General features: G+C 47.8%; 1 protein-coding gene across 2 annotated transcripts in view; it reads left to right on the top strand.

Moving 5' to 3' along the window:
- Positions 1–2,187: 2,187 nt before the first annotated feature.
- PTPRT (protein tyrosine phosphatase receptor type T) overlaps positions 2,188–15,951 on the top strand; it is a 1,098,787-nt gene continuing 1,085,023 nt past the window's right edge. The window contains exon 1 of one of the 2 annotated variants that reach the window (XM_033841064.2): positions 2,188–2,387. In XM_033841064.2, coding sequence (XP_033696955.1) covers positions 2,300–2,387 — 88 coding nt within the window. In that variant the 5' untranslated portion in view covers positions 2,188–2,299. The remainder of the gene's footprint in view (positions 2,388–15,951) is intronic. The other variant, XM_033841065.2, reaches the window with a different exon arrangement.

Genomic DNA, 15,951 nt, shown 5'->3' with positions numbered 1-15,951 from the left:
GGCAGAGGGAACGGCAGGTGCAAAAGTACGGTGCTGTGACCGGAGTCAGAGTCCTGTTGGGCAGCAGGTTAGGCTCCTGAAGGAACAGAGGGGTCAGTTTCCGGGTGGAGGGCAGCTGGGAAAGCACAGAGGGCCATGGCTTGGCCTGGGCAGGCACAGGCTGGTGCTAAGGGCAGGCACTGGCTCTGCTCCGCCAGCTCGGTTACCTTGCGAACAGAGCTTTTTCTTGGGGCCACGTGAACCCCGTTCAGTGGGATTGTTTAAGGCAGTGATATAGCATCTCTAGAGTGTGGGTGTGGGAGGGCTTGTGCCCTGAGGACTCTAGGAGAACTGCTACTTAATACTTTTCCAGAAAGTCTGAGACAGGGCATGATTAGGAGCCAAAGGGAACCAGGACAAGTTAGAAGCTCCTTAGTGGCTTAGAAACGTCCTGCTCCCCTGGGTCAGGCCCTGGGATCCGCCATGCCCAGAGTCACAGGTCATGGGCCTGGGTCAGGCCTCCCTAATAACTCCCCTGCCTGAGACAGGCCTCGGGTGACGGAGGAAGAAGCCAGCTGTTCAGCTCTGAGCAGAAGGGATCTTCCCAATCCAACTGTCCCGAGAGCCAGTCATCTCTGTGTCCCCTGAGACTAGCAGACCAGGGCACATGGTTAAGTGCCCTGTAGGTATTTGTAGAATTATTAAGAAGCTCTGAGGCAGCTGGTAATAGGTCCCACTCCCAGGCCTCTCCCCAGACTTGCAGAATCCCACTCGCCCCAGGCAGGGGTCTGGGAAGCAGAACTAGGCTAGCCCAAGCCCTTCACCTGTGAAGGTGGTGGGGGGCAGCTAGACAAGAGTTGGAAGAATTAGCCTGGGATTACAAGTGTAGCATGGGGGCAGTTAGTGGTCTCTATTCAAGGCGACCGTTCCACTCCATCTAGTGGGAACTGGAGGGCAAGAGGGAGACTCTGTGTTCCCTGCCAGAGCAACTCAATCCAGAGCCCCAGGCTCCCCAGTTTTGGAAACCCTAGCCATGCCCGACTTTCATATTTCTCCCCAACAGTCTGTCCAGTCCAATCCTTGGAGTCCCAACAAGGATGAGACTGGGGATGGGGTCGGGGGCTGGGGCTTGCTGAAACAGAAGAAGGAGGGCTTTGGCCAGGTTCACAGAGTGTGAACCCCTTGAGCTTTGCCCAGAGGCCCCGCCCCTGGCTTTTACAGCCCAGGCCCCCAGCCAGGACCAAGTGGCACCTGGTCTCTTCCATGAGATCCCCTGCTCCCAGGAGAGCAGAGTCCCAGCCTGTGAGCTGCAAGGGACAGCTCGGACTCTGATCTATGGTTTTAGGCTTTCAGCCTCAACCAGGTCTTTGTTCAGACCGGGAAGAAAAAGGAAAAAGCTGCAGAGATCTGTCTCCGGAGAAGGGGAAGGGGGAAGGCAGCAAGAGAGATTGGGATGCCTCATGCCCAGTCTTCACCCTCTCCCGTGTGGGGTGGTGACAAGGGAGAGGTGTGGGTGAATGAGAGGGGTGCCTGTGAGGCTGATGGGGGGGGATTGCGGCGCGGTCATAGATGCGCCCAGAAGAGTGTGTGTGTGTGTGTGTGCGCGCGCGCGCGCGTGCTAGAGGTAGGGTGACGACTCTTACATGAACTACTCATCGCAGGGCGTGCCCGAGACCCTCGCCAGCGGACACCTGCTACAGTTGAGGGGAGATGCCCCTCCCTTCCCCCATTCATCTGGTCCCCCCTCCCGAGTCGAAACGGCTGCCCCCTCCTTCCCTCCTCTCGCATCTGTCCCCCCACTCACCTGTTCTCCCACGGCTTCTCTCTCTCTCCCTCCTCCCCCCACCGCCCCCTATACCTGCACCCCAGCCGGGCAGATGGTGCGCGGCAGCGCGGCCCGGGGGGAAGGGGCGAGGACCCTGCGGGGCGCATGACTGTAGGAGCCAGCTGCCCCGAGCCGCCCGGCCCGGCGAGGGAGCGCGGGGAGCCCGCGTGGGCCAGGCGCGGGCGTGTGCGAGGCGCGGGCGTGCGCGCGAGGGTGTGTGCGCGGCCGAGGCGGAGCGTCGGGCGGGTGGGCGGCGGCGGCGGCGGCGTTAGGACTCCGGGGACACCGCCCCCCGCCCCCCGCCCAGCATCCCGCCCCCGCCCAGCCTCCCGCCTCAGTTCGCGCTGCGCCTCGGCTTCGAGCGTAGCGGCGCCGGCTCCGCGAGCCCAGCGGCGCGTACAGCCTGCGGCCGCGCCGACGATGCGGGGCCGCCCCGCGCCCGCCCCAGTCCCGGCCCCGGCCCCCGCGGGAAGTGGCTGAGCCACCGCCGCCCGGATGGCGAGCCTCGCCGCGCTCGCCCTCAGCCTGCTCCTGCGGTTGCAGCTGCCGCCGCTACCCGGCGCCCGGGCGCAGAGCGCCGCAGGTAAGTGCGCCCCCGGCCCCTTCTCCCTCCCCGGCGCGTCCGGGCGCCTGCCGCCGGGCCCCGGGAGGAGAAAGTTGTGCAGGCTCGTGGGGGATGCGGGGGGCGGCTGGCCGGAGCCCGGGTCCCCGACTGCAGCCGCGGGCAGCCGTGTCCAGGCGCGCCCGGGCCAGCGTGCCCGGCCCCCGGCGTCTCTCGGCCGGCAGCGTTCGGCGAAGTGCGCCGCTTTACTTTTCTGCGGACCCCCAGGCCTCGAGTAACTTTCCGCGGCTGTGGCGAATATTTCCGCTCGCCGCCTCCCACTTGTCGGAATCTGTCACTTGAGTGTTTGGGGCGGTGAGATAGAAAGCGGCATCGACGCCCGGGGTGGAGCGTCCTCTCCCCGGCAGCCTCCTGGGCAGCGCGCGCTTTTCGTGGGGAGGACCGGTCGCCAGCAGGCCGAGGCGGCCAGGGCGGTGGCTTTTCTTGTCTCACGGGAGAGACAGGCGGCCCCAGACTTGCTCTAACCACGCTGCTTCCCTGAGCTTGTCCTTACGCCGCTGAAGGCACCGTGGAGGTGTTGGTGTTAACGACAGAGACGGCCATCCCTCCTCCCTACCCCGTGGTTCTTATCCGAAGCAAACGGGCGCCCCTGTTAAGGCCCTTCAGGTGGAGGGGATTTGACCTGTGAGCGTGTCTGCTCCAGAAAAGTTTGGGGGACTCGTATTTGGATTTGACCATGGGGAGGAGGCGAGCAGAGGTAGTTTCCCGTGTGTGTGTGCGCGTGTGCGGGCGTTTGCCCTGGCATGCTACTAATGGCAAGTTGGCATGCACAGGAGGCCTCCAGGATCCGGGATCTTACACATCCCCAAAGCCCACGGCAGGCAGCTTCCAGCCCTGAGCCCCCAAAGAGTAGGCGGTGGGGGAAGGAGAGAAGAGAGAAAGGAGTGCAGGTGTGCTTCCAAGTTCAGAATCACCTTGCAGTTTCCAATTAGCTCAGGTGTGACCACGCTGAGGGGAGATTGCTGGGATCATGGGGGCAGGCTGAGATGAGCTAGTGGGACTTAGGAAAAGATTCGTTTTGGATTGATGAGTAACAGCGGTGCCCATCTATTATCACGCTGAAAGAAAGAGAAGGGAAGAAAAAGAAACTGTGGGGGAGTGTAACCGCTTTAAACAGGCTGCTTCTGAGGTTAAGAGCCGCTAGAGTGACATTCCACTGGAAATGCACTGGAGTCTTCCTTGCTCCAAAACAGGAACTGAATATGGGACTTCTGCGAAAGAACAGCTTGTTTCGTGGCTGGGAAGTTAGGCGACTAGGACACTTCTTTAGAGGTGTGTGAAGCTTAAAGGTTGGTTCAGCAAGTAAGAGAAGAGGGAGAGCCACACATCATTCTGAAGATGGTGCACAATTCCTGTTTTCCTCGTTTTGGGTCTGTGTTAGGTGTGCTAGGGCAGGGAAGGAGGAGGATGCTTGGGGGCAGTCCTGGGGACCAGGCATCATTTGTGACTTAAATTTTTACTATCCTCCAAGGCCTGGCCGGCCTGCCACCCATGAATAGTACTCAGGTTTCTGCGGCAAGAACCAGTGTCAAAAATATTCCTCCACGGGTCTCAGAGCGTTCTTGGGTGGCGTGCGGTAAAACCGTACGGGCTTGGGAAGCTGCCCGATGCTAAAAGCCGGCTCCGGATGCTCCCGCCAGGTGGCGCTCGCTCACAACTGTTAAAATGCAAATATAGTTGCTTTTATCTCCGGAATAGAACTTCTTTTCAGTTTTTAAGTGAGTAATGTGTTTATTCAGCAGCCTTTTGTTAAAACATTTAGAGAAGTGTGAGGAGCAAGCACCTTTTCTTTGTTTGCTCTTCGGAACACAGGGGAAGGAAAAGCAATCCTGGAGTACAGTTTGGGAAGAAATTTAAGGCACCATGTTTCTTTTGATTCGACCTGAGCTGAGTGGCTTCTGCAAACCTACTCTCGTGTATACTTAGCAAGTGGCTGCGTTTGTTCCAGGGGCTCCTTAAACGAGGGCGGGGGGGGGGGGGATTAACTTGTGTTGGAGATATGATGCATTCTAAGCCTCACTCATTTGTAAAAATGGGGATTTTCTGTATGTATTCTCTCCTTTCTGGTTTAATGCTAACTAGAACACTTAAGTTAATTATTTTTTCCAGGTTTCTAACATCTGCACTTGTAGATGCAGGAATGCTGCAAACGCTGACTTTTAAAAATGGACTTATCTTCTTACTTTATTTATAAACGCAGACATTGTTGGAACCCAAATCTAAATATGACTATAGTTTGATTTCTTTGAAAGAATCTGATTTAAAACTTGTGGCAAGTTTGGGTAAATAATACGTTTAAAAACTCAGTGGTGTGCTCTCCATATTCTTTTAATCTGAAAATTCTCAGTCTCGAAAGCAATTTCAGTTCTTAAGCTGACATCCAGTACACAGTTGGGGTAATATATTTTGCTGTAATGTGTCAGTCACAGTGTCCAAAAGTCAGTGGTGAAAGCTTGTCATCAAAAGGCAGTTTCTTCCTTCCTTCTTGTGAGATGTGTTTCATGAGCCAGGATTGTTTTTGTAAGCAATGATGGCAAAAACAACAACAACAAGAACACATTTTAAATCAGCCTCTGAAAAGTGTGGCAAAAACGTGATTCGGGATGAGGAAAGAAGGAAACAGTTAAACCAATGGGTAAGGGGGTAATTTGTTTATTTACTAGTGGGTTTCAGCATCTGTACATTGAGAGCAAAAATGGATCTGAGAGGGACTGACTTGCCATCGCAGTTGTTAGTGATGTAGTCATTTAACTCCATAATCATTGCCACATACCTCTGGGGAGCTGTTAGCAGTACAGTCTAATTTTACTTTCTCTCCTGGATTGCTTGATTTGTTTCCTAATGAAAGAACCATTAATGTGCAAACCTGGCTAGGATTCTGTTTCAGCAACAACCACGAACATGTTCATAGTGAAAACAGACCACCGTCTTGGGTTACAACCGACTGCCTTTCTCCTCTCCTTCTTTTCTTCTCGCTTAGCTCCTGCAGGCTCCAGGCTGCCAGCTGAGATGGCATCCTCTGTAGTAGTGTAACTGTCACCTTTCAGAGCCACAATCACAGGACATTACATCATCATTTTTTTGAGCACGGGATACTCCCATGACTCTCTGGCAGCCTGTTGCTGTGGAAACAAGAGCAATGCCATATAGGCAGTGGGTCCTTGATACACAGTTTTTGATGATGATGAAGAGATGGTAGAGTCTCGTGGCACCTGTAATGGGGGACGGGGGAGTTTAACTCGGGAGGCAGCCTGACTGAGCGAAAAAGAGTATGAGCTTTGGAGTCTGAAGTCCTCAGTTTGAATACTGCCCCTGCCTCTTTCCAGCTGTGTCAGCCTGGGCAAGTCATTTACTTCTCTAATTCCCAGCTTCTCATTTGTCAGGTGAGAATGATTATAGCTGCCTCACTGGATTTTGTAAAGACTAGATAAGATGATGCACGAAGAGTGAGTGCCTTGTACTACTTTATCCTGAAGGGGAGCCTTTTCTCTTACTTGCCCTGGCATTGATGCATGTACACAGGCCAAGGGGGCACTGATGATAAGCTCAGTTATGAATTGAAAATTAGATGGCTGGGTTTTGGCGATGACTTTTAGTGTTTCTCTTTTTCTTCTTTATGGGGGCTTGATTCTCTGCAGCCACTTTTAGAAGGAGATTTGGAACGAAACAAAGGTGATAGCAATACATTTGGCCATTCAAAGTTTTCGATAGGCGTGTTTAGTTCCAAGCATGTTTTACCTTGTAAATGAGAACGGATGGAAAACAGAGTGGTCGCACATTGTAACGGGACGGTGTTCACATACGTCTTCCCTCCCTTCCTACCCGCCTCCTCACACTGTCTTCCTTGCCTCCGGCTCTTCCTGCTGCTCTTCTGCCATCTTTTCCCTAACCTAGAAATCGAGCGCGCGGCACTGTGGGGCTGTGAGGGGAAAGATGCTTTGTGCACTTGACAAATAAGCAAAGACTAAGTAAACACACAGAGGGCTGTGGCGGTCCAATAAATAAAAAAGCCATGAGGTTATTGAAAACAAACCATCCCTGACAGGTGTAATAGCATTTGCAGGCACATTACGGAATTGGGGCTAGGAGGCAGCACCATGTAGATATTAGAAAGTAGTTAGAGTGTCTTGTGAAATCTTATAAAATGGATTCAAATTGGTTTGGAGAGGAAGAATGCTGTGGGTTTTCTATGGATTAAGAGCAATCAGATGCAGCCCAAGGGACGGCGGGGATCACTAGTGTTGTGTGCAGGTGGGACAGAGTGACCAGAGGGGGCGATGGGATTCAGCGATGGATGTGGTCTTGCTGGACACACCCTTATTTGCCTGGAAGAGGGAGAAATGACCATGATCATATTTATTTATTATCTATTGGTAAGAGTTACAGGTTCTAGAAAAGATACAGAGGGACGCAGTGAGGATGCGAGGTATAGATCCCAAGGGATCTGCCCGAAGTCAACTGTGAAAAATGGGAATTAATGTGTCAAAAAGGCAGAGTGGTGAAAGAATGAGGAGCCCCTGAGAAGCAGTGACCCTTTGGCCTGTTTTATTTCAAAATGTCAGCGCTGTTTCCCTTGGCACATCCTAGGTATTTACCCAGGTGAGGGCTGCTCAGAAACCCCACCAGATCCACCATCAGACTGATGGGTGACTAATAAATTGAAGTGAGTCTCCAGTGTTACAGACAATTTCTTTTTCACACTCTAGTCAAGCTGCTGAAGTATATGTGACACACACATTCACTGGTGCACAAGTGGAACTGATAGAAAGTCTTTCCAATTTCTTGAATATTCAGCTTCCAATCTTCATTTGATGCTGGAGGGAATAAAAAAATGGTGACGCCACTTTGGTAAATGGTTTGGCAATTTCTTTAAAAAGTAAAACGTACACGTGCCCTAGGATACAGCCATTTCACTTCTAGGAATACACCCAACAGAACACGTGCCCTAGGATACAGCCATTTCACTTCTAGGAATACACCCAACAGAAATGAAAACATATGTCGACACAGAGACACGTACGTGAATGTTCATAGCAGCGTTATTCATGGTTGCCAAAACTTGGGAACAGTCCGAATGTCCATCCACTGTGAATCCATCCAGTGGAATACTACTAGCAATAGAAGGGAATGAACTACGGACAATACGCTACAGCATGGACGAACCTCAAAAACATGACACTGAGCAAAAGAAGCCGGTTACAAGAGATTACATATTGTATGAAATATTCAGAAAAGACAAATCTTTGGAGACAGGAGGCAGAACAGTAGTTGCCTGGGGCTGGGCACGGGAGCAGGGATCTGTAGCAAGTGGGCATGAGAGAACGTTTTGAAGTGATGGAACGGTTTGAAAACTGGAAGGTGGTGATGGGTGAGTAACTCTCTAAATCCCAGCTCCTGGCTTGTCATATGAACTTGGTGAGTTACTTCACGGTTCTGAACCTTTATCTCTGCATCTGTAAAGGGGGCACACCAGTGCCTTGGTGTTGCAAGAGCCAGAGGTAACTCCTGTGAATTGTCAAGCCTGGTTCCTGGCACAAAACAGGCACCCAGTAAGCGGCATCACTCTTACTTGTGCCTTACCAGTCTCCAGAATAGTTTGTTGTATTCATTATTTGCAAGGCGTTATTTCTGGTTTGGTCTTCCACCCCTCTCGTAGGCTCTTTAGACTGTGAGTTAAATCAATCAGCTGACGTTTCTTCCCTCTCACCAGTTGGGCAAAAAATGAAAAAGTTTAAGACTGTCAGGTTTTGCTAAGGATCTGAGCAATTAGGTGGCTTTGTTCACTGTTGAGTAATGACTATTGAAACAGCTGTTTTCAGTGCTCACTTGGCAATGCCTATTAAAATTGAAGATGTGAATGCTTTGTGCCTGGAGTGTTTTGGTAGGGTTTGGATTGGGGCGGGGGAGGGAATAGACCGTTCATTCATTTTCTTTCTCGTTGAGCCAAGGATGTAGAAATTTAACAGGAGGGTGGAAGCCCCCTTGCTTGGGAGCGGATGCAACATGCTTTTGGCCCACCGGCAGTTCATGTGCTGCTCTTAAGATGTTTATTAACCTCAAACATTCTGGACGTCATGACAGTTGTCGTCTTCCAGGGGAGGACGCAGTGCTGTCACCCACATTCCTAGCTCTAATTTCCCAAGACCCTGGAAAGCCTGTTCCTCTCGGATCACCCAGACTTAACTTTACTTCCCTTTTATCATGAGATCACAAACCCATTTCTCTTGATCCTCCTGTAATTCATAGTGGGTGGTTATTAATCTTTTAAGGGTCATGTATTTGTCTCTTTGGAACCCAGCATGAATTCATGAATTCATATCAGCAAGGAGAACTTTTTAAAGCCTGCTTAAAGTTTAATCCTCACGAGTGGGGTGGCTTTGAATGGCCTGAACTTGCTCTTATGGATTATAATTATGACTTTTCTGCTGCTCAGTTGATCACAAGTTAGTCATTGGGAGCCCCTTTAAACCAGATCCTTTTTCACCATTTTCAAACATCTTTGAGAGCACCCTGATTTTTCTGTGACAACAAGGAACTTCAGGCTTACCCCTAGGTTTTCTGTCCCAAACATGTAGTCAGTTGTTTGTTTTTTTTAAAAAGAGCCCAGAGGGAAGAGATACGGGGACATATGTATATGTATAACTGATTCACTTTGTTATAAAGCAGAAACTGACACACCATAGTAAAGCAATTATACTCTAATAAAGATGTTTAAAAAAAAAGAGCCCAGATCCTTTTTTGTGGAGACATCAGAACCCGAGCTGCACATTGTGAGGTTTTATTTGAACACTGGAAGAGAATAAAACAGGGGCTCTTGGTCACGTTAGGGATAGAAAAAACTATTTTAAACAGCATGCCTTTAGGACCATTTATCTCTTTGGTTTTTTTAAAGTTCATTTGAGCATGAGAACTTATTTGTCTAATTAAAAATAATTTTGTCGTTGTCAAGGTATGTGCTTAAATGTGAGTATAGCCTCGAAGTTGATGTCACTATTCCTTCTTAAGCATCTTGGAATTGGCCCCTAAGTGCACAGGTCCAGATGATTCTCACCTGTCAGTGTTTGCTGAGCACCAGCTTTCTAAAATGAAGAAAAAGAAACGTATCCCAGTCTCATCCTAAGGCAACTTGGTGAGTTGTCTATTGCCGTGTAACAGGCTGTCCCCCGAAACTCTGTGGCTTTATTTTCTCACAACTTTTCTTTGAGTCAGGAATCTGAGTGGCACGGCTGGGTTCTCTGCAGTCAAGATATTGGCTGGGGCTGCAGGCAACTCGGCTCGAATGGGGAAGGGTCTGCTTCCAAGATCACTCACTTGGTTGTTGGGAGGATTCAGTTCCTCATGGCTGTTGGATTGAGGGCCTCAGTTCCTCATGGCTGTTGGATTGAGGGCCTCAGTTCCTCATGAGCTGGAGAGAGGCCAACTGGGTTCCTTGCCAAGTGGACCCTCCATCACAGCATGGTTCCTGGCTTCACCAGAGTGAGCTATCGAGGGGACAGGAGAGCATATGAGCAAGCCAGAAGTCAGTCTCTGTAACCTCATTTTGGAAATGACATCTCATCACTCTTGCCATCTTCAAGTAAAGTCACTAGATCCCCCTCACCCACAAGGGGAGGGAATCACACAAGGGCTTGACTACCAGGAAGCGGGGATCTTTCATAGCCACGTTAGGAGCTGCCAACCACAGGAACCTCAAATAAATGACACGCAGTATAGGAAACCTTGTATCTTGGGGAAAAAAATACAAACATCACTTTTAAAGTGCGTTCACATCTTTTCATTCTTTTTATTATTTTGGGCACCAGTATCAGTTCAGTGTCAAGATTTCACTCCTTAAAGGACTTTGAGTAGAGAGATTTATTGTCTCATAATTGACTTAGCTTAAATCTTAAAAAAGTTAATTATGAAGGTCAGAAAGTAAAAAATGAATTAATATGAAGATTCGTCAGAAAACTTTTCAAACTTCATCCTAAAAGTTGAAGTACTGTGTTTTTATAAGACTATAAAACGTTCGCACTAGTATGTAGGTTCCACAAGGACCATTTTATAATAAACACTAGTAGTTTAGGGCTATAATAAAGTTTAGCTAAAATTTACTATTTTTATTGCATATAGATATCCCAGTTAAAAAATTTAGTACTTAATATTTTAGACCTTTTCGACCCATGTCTAGAGAGTTTTTTTATTTTCACATAAGACTAAAATTGATAATTTATTAAGTTACAGTGATTGAAAGTTTAATGTAAATATACAGATTATTATATGGATCGAAACATGTCCTGCATGTACGTTTAGTTTTGATTGCTGAGGCAGTAGTACAGTCATTACAGAAGAACTTCAATCACGGTATTTTTTTTAGGTGACTGTCGTTGGGGCCCATGAGATCTTCCAGGAAGGATGGTTTTGTCAAAATCCGGATGGGCTGACCAGACATTGGAGTTCCTGATGGGAATGTGCTCCAGGAATTTACCTGTTACTGAGGTTACCTATTTGCTTGGTGTTGGTTCCAGAGGTCCCCACTGTGCTTTCCTAGGCAGTTGTAAGTAGGCGGGAGGGTCACCAGTTTATGATGGTCCCAACCACAAGCTCTTTTTTGTTTCATCTCCGTAAGGTGACCTTGAGGAAGGAGGAAACCAAGACACCTTGAGTTTGCCCATTATATGCCTTGGGGAAATGCTTGTCTGGGTTCCACTTTCAGGGGCTTAGACTTTTGAGCAGTTTCTCATTTATTCATTGTCATCTTCAGTCCTGCTGTGTCAGGCTGTGTAAGGTTGGGTGCCAGGCACCCCTCCTGCTATGAGGGAGGTGAGGGCATAATTGTCCTAGGTGTTAGGTTAGGGCTGCTGCATGTGGCTCTGTGGAACCTGCACAGCTGTACATGCAGGACAGGGTCAAGGACTGGGTTATTCTGCTCCAGTGAATCAGCTTTGAGTTCAAAGCTATTTCCATGTTCATGCTCCTGATTTTTTTTTTTTTTTTGCGGTACGCGGGCCTCTCACTGTTGTGGCTTCTCCCGTTGTGGAGCACAGGCTCTGGACGCGCAGGCCCAGCGGCCATGGCTCACGGGCCCAGCCGCTCCGCGGCATGTGGGATCTTCCCGGACCGGGGCACGAACCCGTGTCCCCTGCATCGGCAGGCGGACTCTCAACCACTGCACCACCAGGGAAGCCCTTCTGATATTTTTAACTATTATTTTTTCTTTCTTCTGCCAAATATTTTCTGTTTACCATCTCTGCACCTGTTACATTATCTTTTTACTTTTTGTTATAGGAAATGTGCGCACTGGGTTGGGGGAATGGTTTTCAGCTCAGAAACTTCGGAAACTAAGACCTTAAGCAAGATTCTAACATGTGTCAAACCAGGGCTGGGGAGGGATGGGTGGCGTGGGAGGTATGAGCAGTTATATTCAGAAGCCAGGAGCATGGCCAGCCTCTTCCCTGTATCTCAGCTGGCTCCAGTTTAGGATGGTTCTCTTCCTCTGTTATTGTTTGGAACGAAGCAGAGGGCGCTCTCGAACACTTGGATTGCCTTGTCTTGAGCCCCTTTAAATTGGATTTATGGAGGAACTGTGGAATCTCCTGGAAAAGAGGAAACTTGTAGTTTCCAACTGTTGAGATGCTCAGTTCAAACATGCAGACACCTTAACTGAACCCAAGTACCATACCACTCTTGCTTTAAACAGAAGTTTAAAAAACTTTCTTGGAGGGGTGTACTTAGCAATGCAGAATTTTCCCTTGCAATTAAATCTTTAAAATTTTCTGTACAGAGGATGTGTATTCCAAGTATAGCATTATTTCTGGGACTTGACCCCTTGAACACGATTTTTGGTGGAGGAGTCACCTGAACAAATCCCAGAGTTCCAAGGTCACTACTGTGTGTAAAGATGTCCACATATTTTATTTATTTTTATTTTTAAATTTTTTATATTTAACTGTAATTTTCTTTTTTTAACGTCTTTATTGGAGTATAATTGCTTTACAATGGTGTGTTAGTTTCTGCTTTATAACAAAGTGAATCAGCAATATATCCCCATATCTCCTCCCTCTTGCGTCTCCCTCCCACCCTCCCTATCCCACCCCTCTAGGTGGTCACAAAGCACCGAGCTGATCTCCCTGTGCTATGTACACATATATTAAAATAGATTTTCTTAGTTTAACTTGGGACCGCTCTCCTTATTGGTCGCTATTTTAGTGAAGGTTGATGAAGTCAGAGCTCCCTTACCTTTATTATCTTTACATCTTTTTGCACATAAAATGTTCAGCATACATTTAAATTCACTTGTATGCAGAAGCACGTTGTAATTGCTTTTACCTGAGAATTGACTTAGCAATTCTGAATTCCATTCTCATTTCCTCGTACCTCCAAAACCTCAGCAGCTATCATTTGTCATTGGAAAGTTGCTGACCACCTGTTCCACCTGGAGCTCTAGGGGTCCTCGGTACCTCCCCTGCTCTAGCCTGCCTTTTCAGATGTCTCATTGGGCGCCATCCCTTTGTGATCTGTAGGTTTTGGTTCAAATCTGACATTTCCTCCTTTTGGGGTCTCAACTCCCTTTGGAGATTCTTAGTCCTAGCTACCGTTTTGGCTCATATAGAAGATTCCAGGAATTATGCCTCAGGCTCATTGCCCTGGGCTCAGCCATCTTTTAACTATATGCAAGGTCCAAATGGTATGAGGCAGAGGAACAGTGAAGGAATTCCACTTGGCTCAGAGCCTCTCACAGAGATTCTCACGTTTCAGCATGTTTTACTTATTGTCTCCTACTTTGGCATTCTGATCTCAGAGTAAAATCTGGCCGTGATAGTGAGCACAGCATGCCTGTCCCATTTCTGACACCAGTGGCGTAATTAAAATGGATTACAAATTATCTGGCAGAGACCTTGTATGTGCTCCAAACTTGCATAAATTCCTGATTTATTTAGCTCAAGATACAGGATATCATGGAAGTGAGGTGACTACAGAGAGATGAAGCAGACGTGGTGTCTTGGCCTGACCTTTTGTGGCCTCTTGGTTCCCCTCATGGGGTGCATACTTGCTGGTGACATCTTCAACACTGGCAGAATCCTGCTTGTGCACAGAAGCAGCCCAGTTTTTGCTATGCCATTGCATAGCATCTTGGGAGATCCTATACTAAAAATATGAGCATTTATTAAGAGATATTTACCAATATTTACAAATAGGTTCTTCTGGTTCATGAAGCAAACTCTGCAAGGCCACATTCTTTCCTGTAGGAAGAAAAAAGAGCCAATTTTATGGATGTAACAATCGAATATTGTATTAATAATCACACTATGTATGTTTATGTTAGTATAAGAAGCAAAATGGTAGGCTACTTTTCGCAGAATAGGTATAGAGAGAAATGGAATTGAGATGGTAGATAAAAGGCATTTTGGCTTTAATTTGTAATATTCTATTTCATTGGAAAAGGAGAATACATTTAAACTTTGTTAAAATTAGTTGATAATTCTTGATAGAGAAGAACATAGGTGTTAATTATACTTCTCTTTGTAATATTTCTGCATTTCAATTATTTCCTTAAAGAGTGATACCCTTGCAATTTAAGTTTTGTTGTAAATTATAGGGATTTTAAACATATGAACTGTTCCTCAATCGTTCTTTCAAAACAAATTGAGGTCTTATTTTCTTTATGGAAAGCTGCCTTTCAAAGTCTGTAATGAGGATTCCTTTGGGGAATTCTAAGACCCCTGCATCTGGTTAGAAGGAGCAAAGGAGAGAATTGTGTTGCAAATGTAGGGAGACACTTGAGCAGGAGTGACTGGGGCCAATGGAGGGGCCTTCTTAGGCATGTGTCCATCTACCTCCTACGCCTTCTCTCTCCTGGGGTCTCATGGAGAAATAACAGATTCTTCCATGGGGCAGCCTTTGGGTTTGCTTGAGGCCTTGGGTTTGCTTGAGGAGGGCACATTTGACACAGAAGAATAATGTTCCACAATCTTTTCAGTGTTTAGAGATGCTGTGTACCTAGGCACAGTTTTCCCATCTGTAAAATGAGCAGATGACTTTGGTGTTTCTTAAGGGCTGGAGTTCTAGTCTCTGACTTTAGGCTTTTGATTGTTTCCCCCTGAAAATCAAATCATTTGACATCTTTTTTTTTTTTTTTTGCGGTATGCGGGCCTCTCACTGTTGTGGCCTCTCCCATTGCGGAGCACAGGCTCCGGACGCGCAGGCTCAGCGGCCATGGCTCACGGGCCCAGCCGCTCCGCGGCATGTGGGATCCTCCCAGACCGGGCACGAACCCGTGTCCCCCGCATCGGCAGGTGGACTCTCAACCACTGCGCCACCAGGGAAGCCCCATTTGACATCTTTGATGGGGGTTAAGATATTAAAAATCTACCCTTTCCCGATGAATCAGTTTTGTTATTTGACACCATCCATAGTCTGTTCAAAAGGAATAAGTTGTGAAATCCCCAGGTCTAGGAGATGAAACAAACAGATCTGTTTCCAGGATTGTTCATTTCAAAGGGCGACTCCATTAGTCCAGATTAGAATATAACAGAAAGAATTTTCACTCTCCTGGGGTGAAAATTTCTAAACCCAAGTGTATACAGAGGAGCGGAGCATTTGACTCATGTTGGAATGGAAAGCAGAAAATACAAGGAGATGACAAGTCATTTGGTGAAATGATGGATGATAGGGGAATAATAATGGGCAACCAGATTTAAGTTATGAAAATCACAGGTGCACCGGGGTGTGTCTGCAGAGTCTGAAGGATTCAAACTGAACATCAGGGGAGTAAATACAAGAGAGGAAATGACTACCAAATAGGGAATACTAACACTATTGTGTACTTTAAAAACTTAAAATGAGCCAGGCATTTTTCAAAGGCTTTACTAATTGTCACTTGTAGCGTCTTCTAACAGTCCTATGTTGTGGGTACAGTTACCATAAAAAAAAAAAAAAATGAAGAACAGAGTGGTTAAGCCCAAGGTCGCACAGCTAGTGAGTGGTAGAGCCAAGGCTGGAACCCGAGCGATTTGAGGCTGGGATCTGTATTCTTAGCCACCGCTTCCTGCTCTCTGTCCGGTTTACTTTGTGCCAGGTGCTGTGCTCAATTCATCCTTAGGGGAAAAGTTTAGGTCCCACTTGAAATTCCTGGGTGGAAAGCCTTTCTTCAGAATTTTCAATGAGAAAATTGCAGGGGAGTTCTAAGACTTCATTGAATTCTCGTAACGATCTTATGAAGCAGGCACAACAATCCCATATATCAGGTAAGAGAACTTGTTTCTTTTGTTTTTTTTTTTGCCGTATGCGGACCTCTCACTGTTGGGGCCTCTCCCCTTGCGGAGCACAGGCTCTGGACGCGCAGGCTCAGCGGCCATGGCTCACGGGCCCAGCCGCTCCGCAGCATGTGGGATCTTCCCGGACCGGGGCACGAACCCGTGTCCCCTGCATCGGCAGGCGGACTCTCCACCACTGCGCCACCAGGGAAGCCCAGAGAACTGGTTTTATGGAGGCTCAAGGGCTTGGCCACAGTCACACTTGAGTCATCTCATTTCAGAGTCCAGGT

This window comes from Tursiops truncatus, chromosome 15 (genome assembly GCF_011762595.2).
Source record: "Tursiops truncatus isolate mTurTru1 chromosome 15, mTurTru1.mat.Y, whole genome shotgun sequence".
Taxonomy (NCBI): Eukaryota; Metazoa; Chordata; class Mammalia; order Artiodactyla; family Delphinidae; genus Tursiops; species Tursiops truncatus.
Note: the sequence above shows the minus strand (reverse complement) of the source record. Positions and strands in the feature narration are given on the sequence as shown.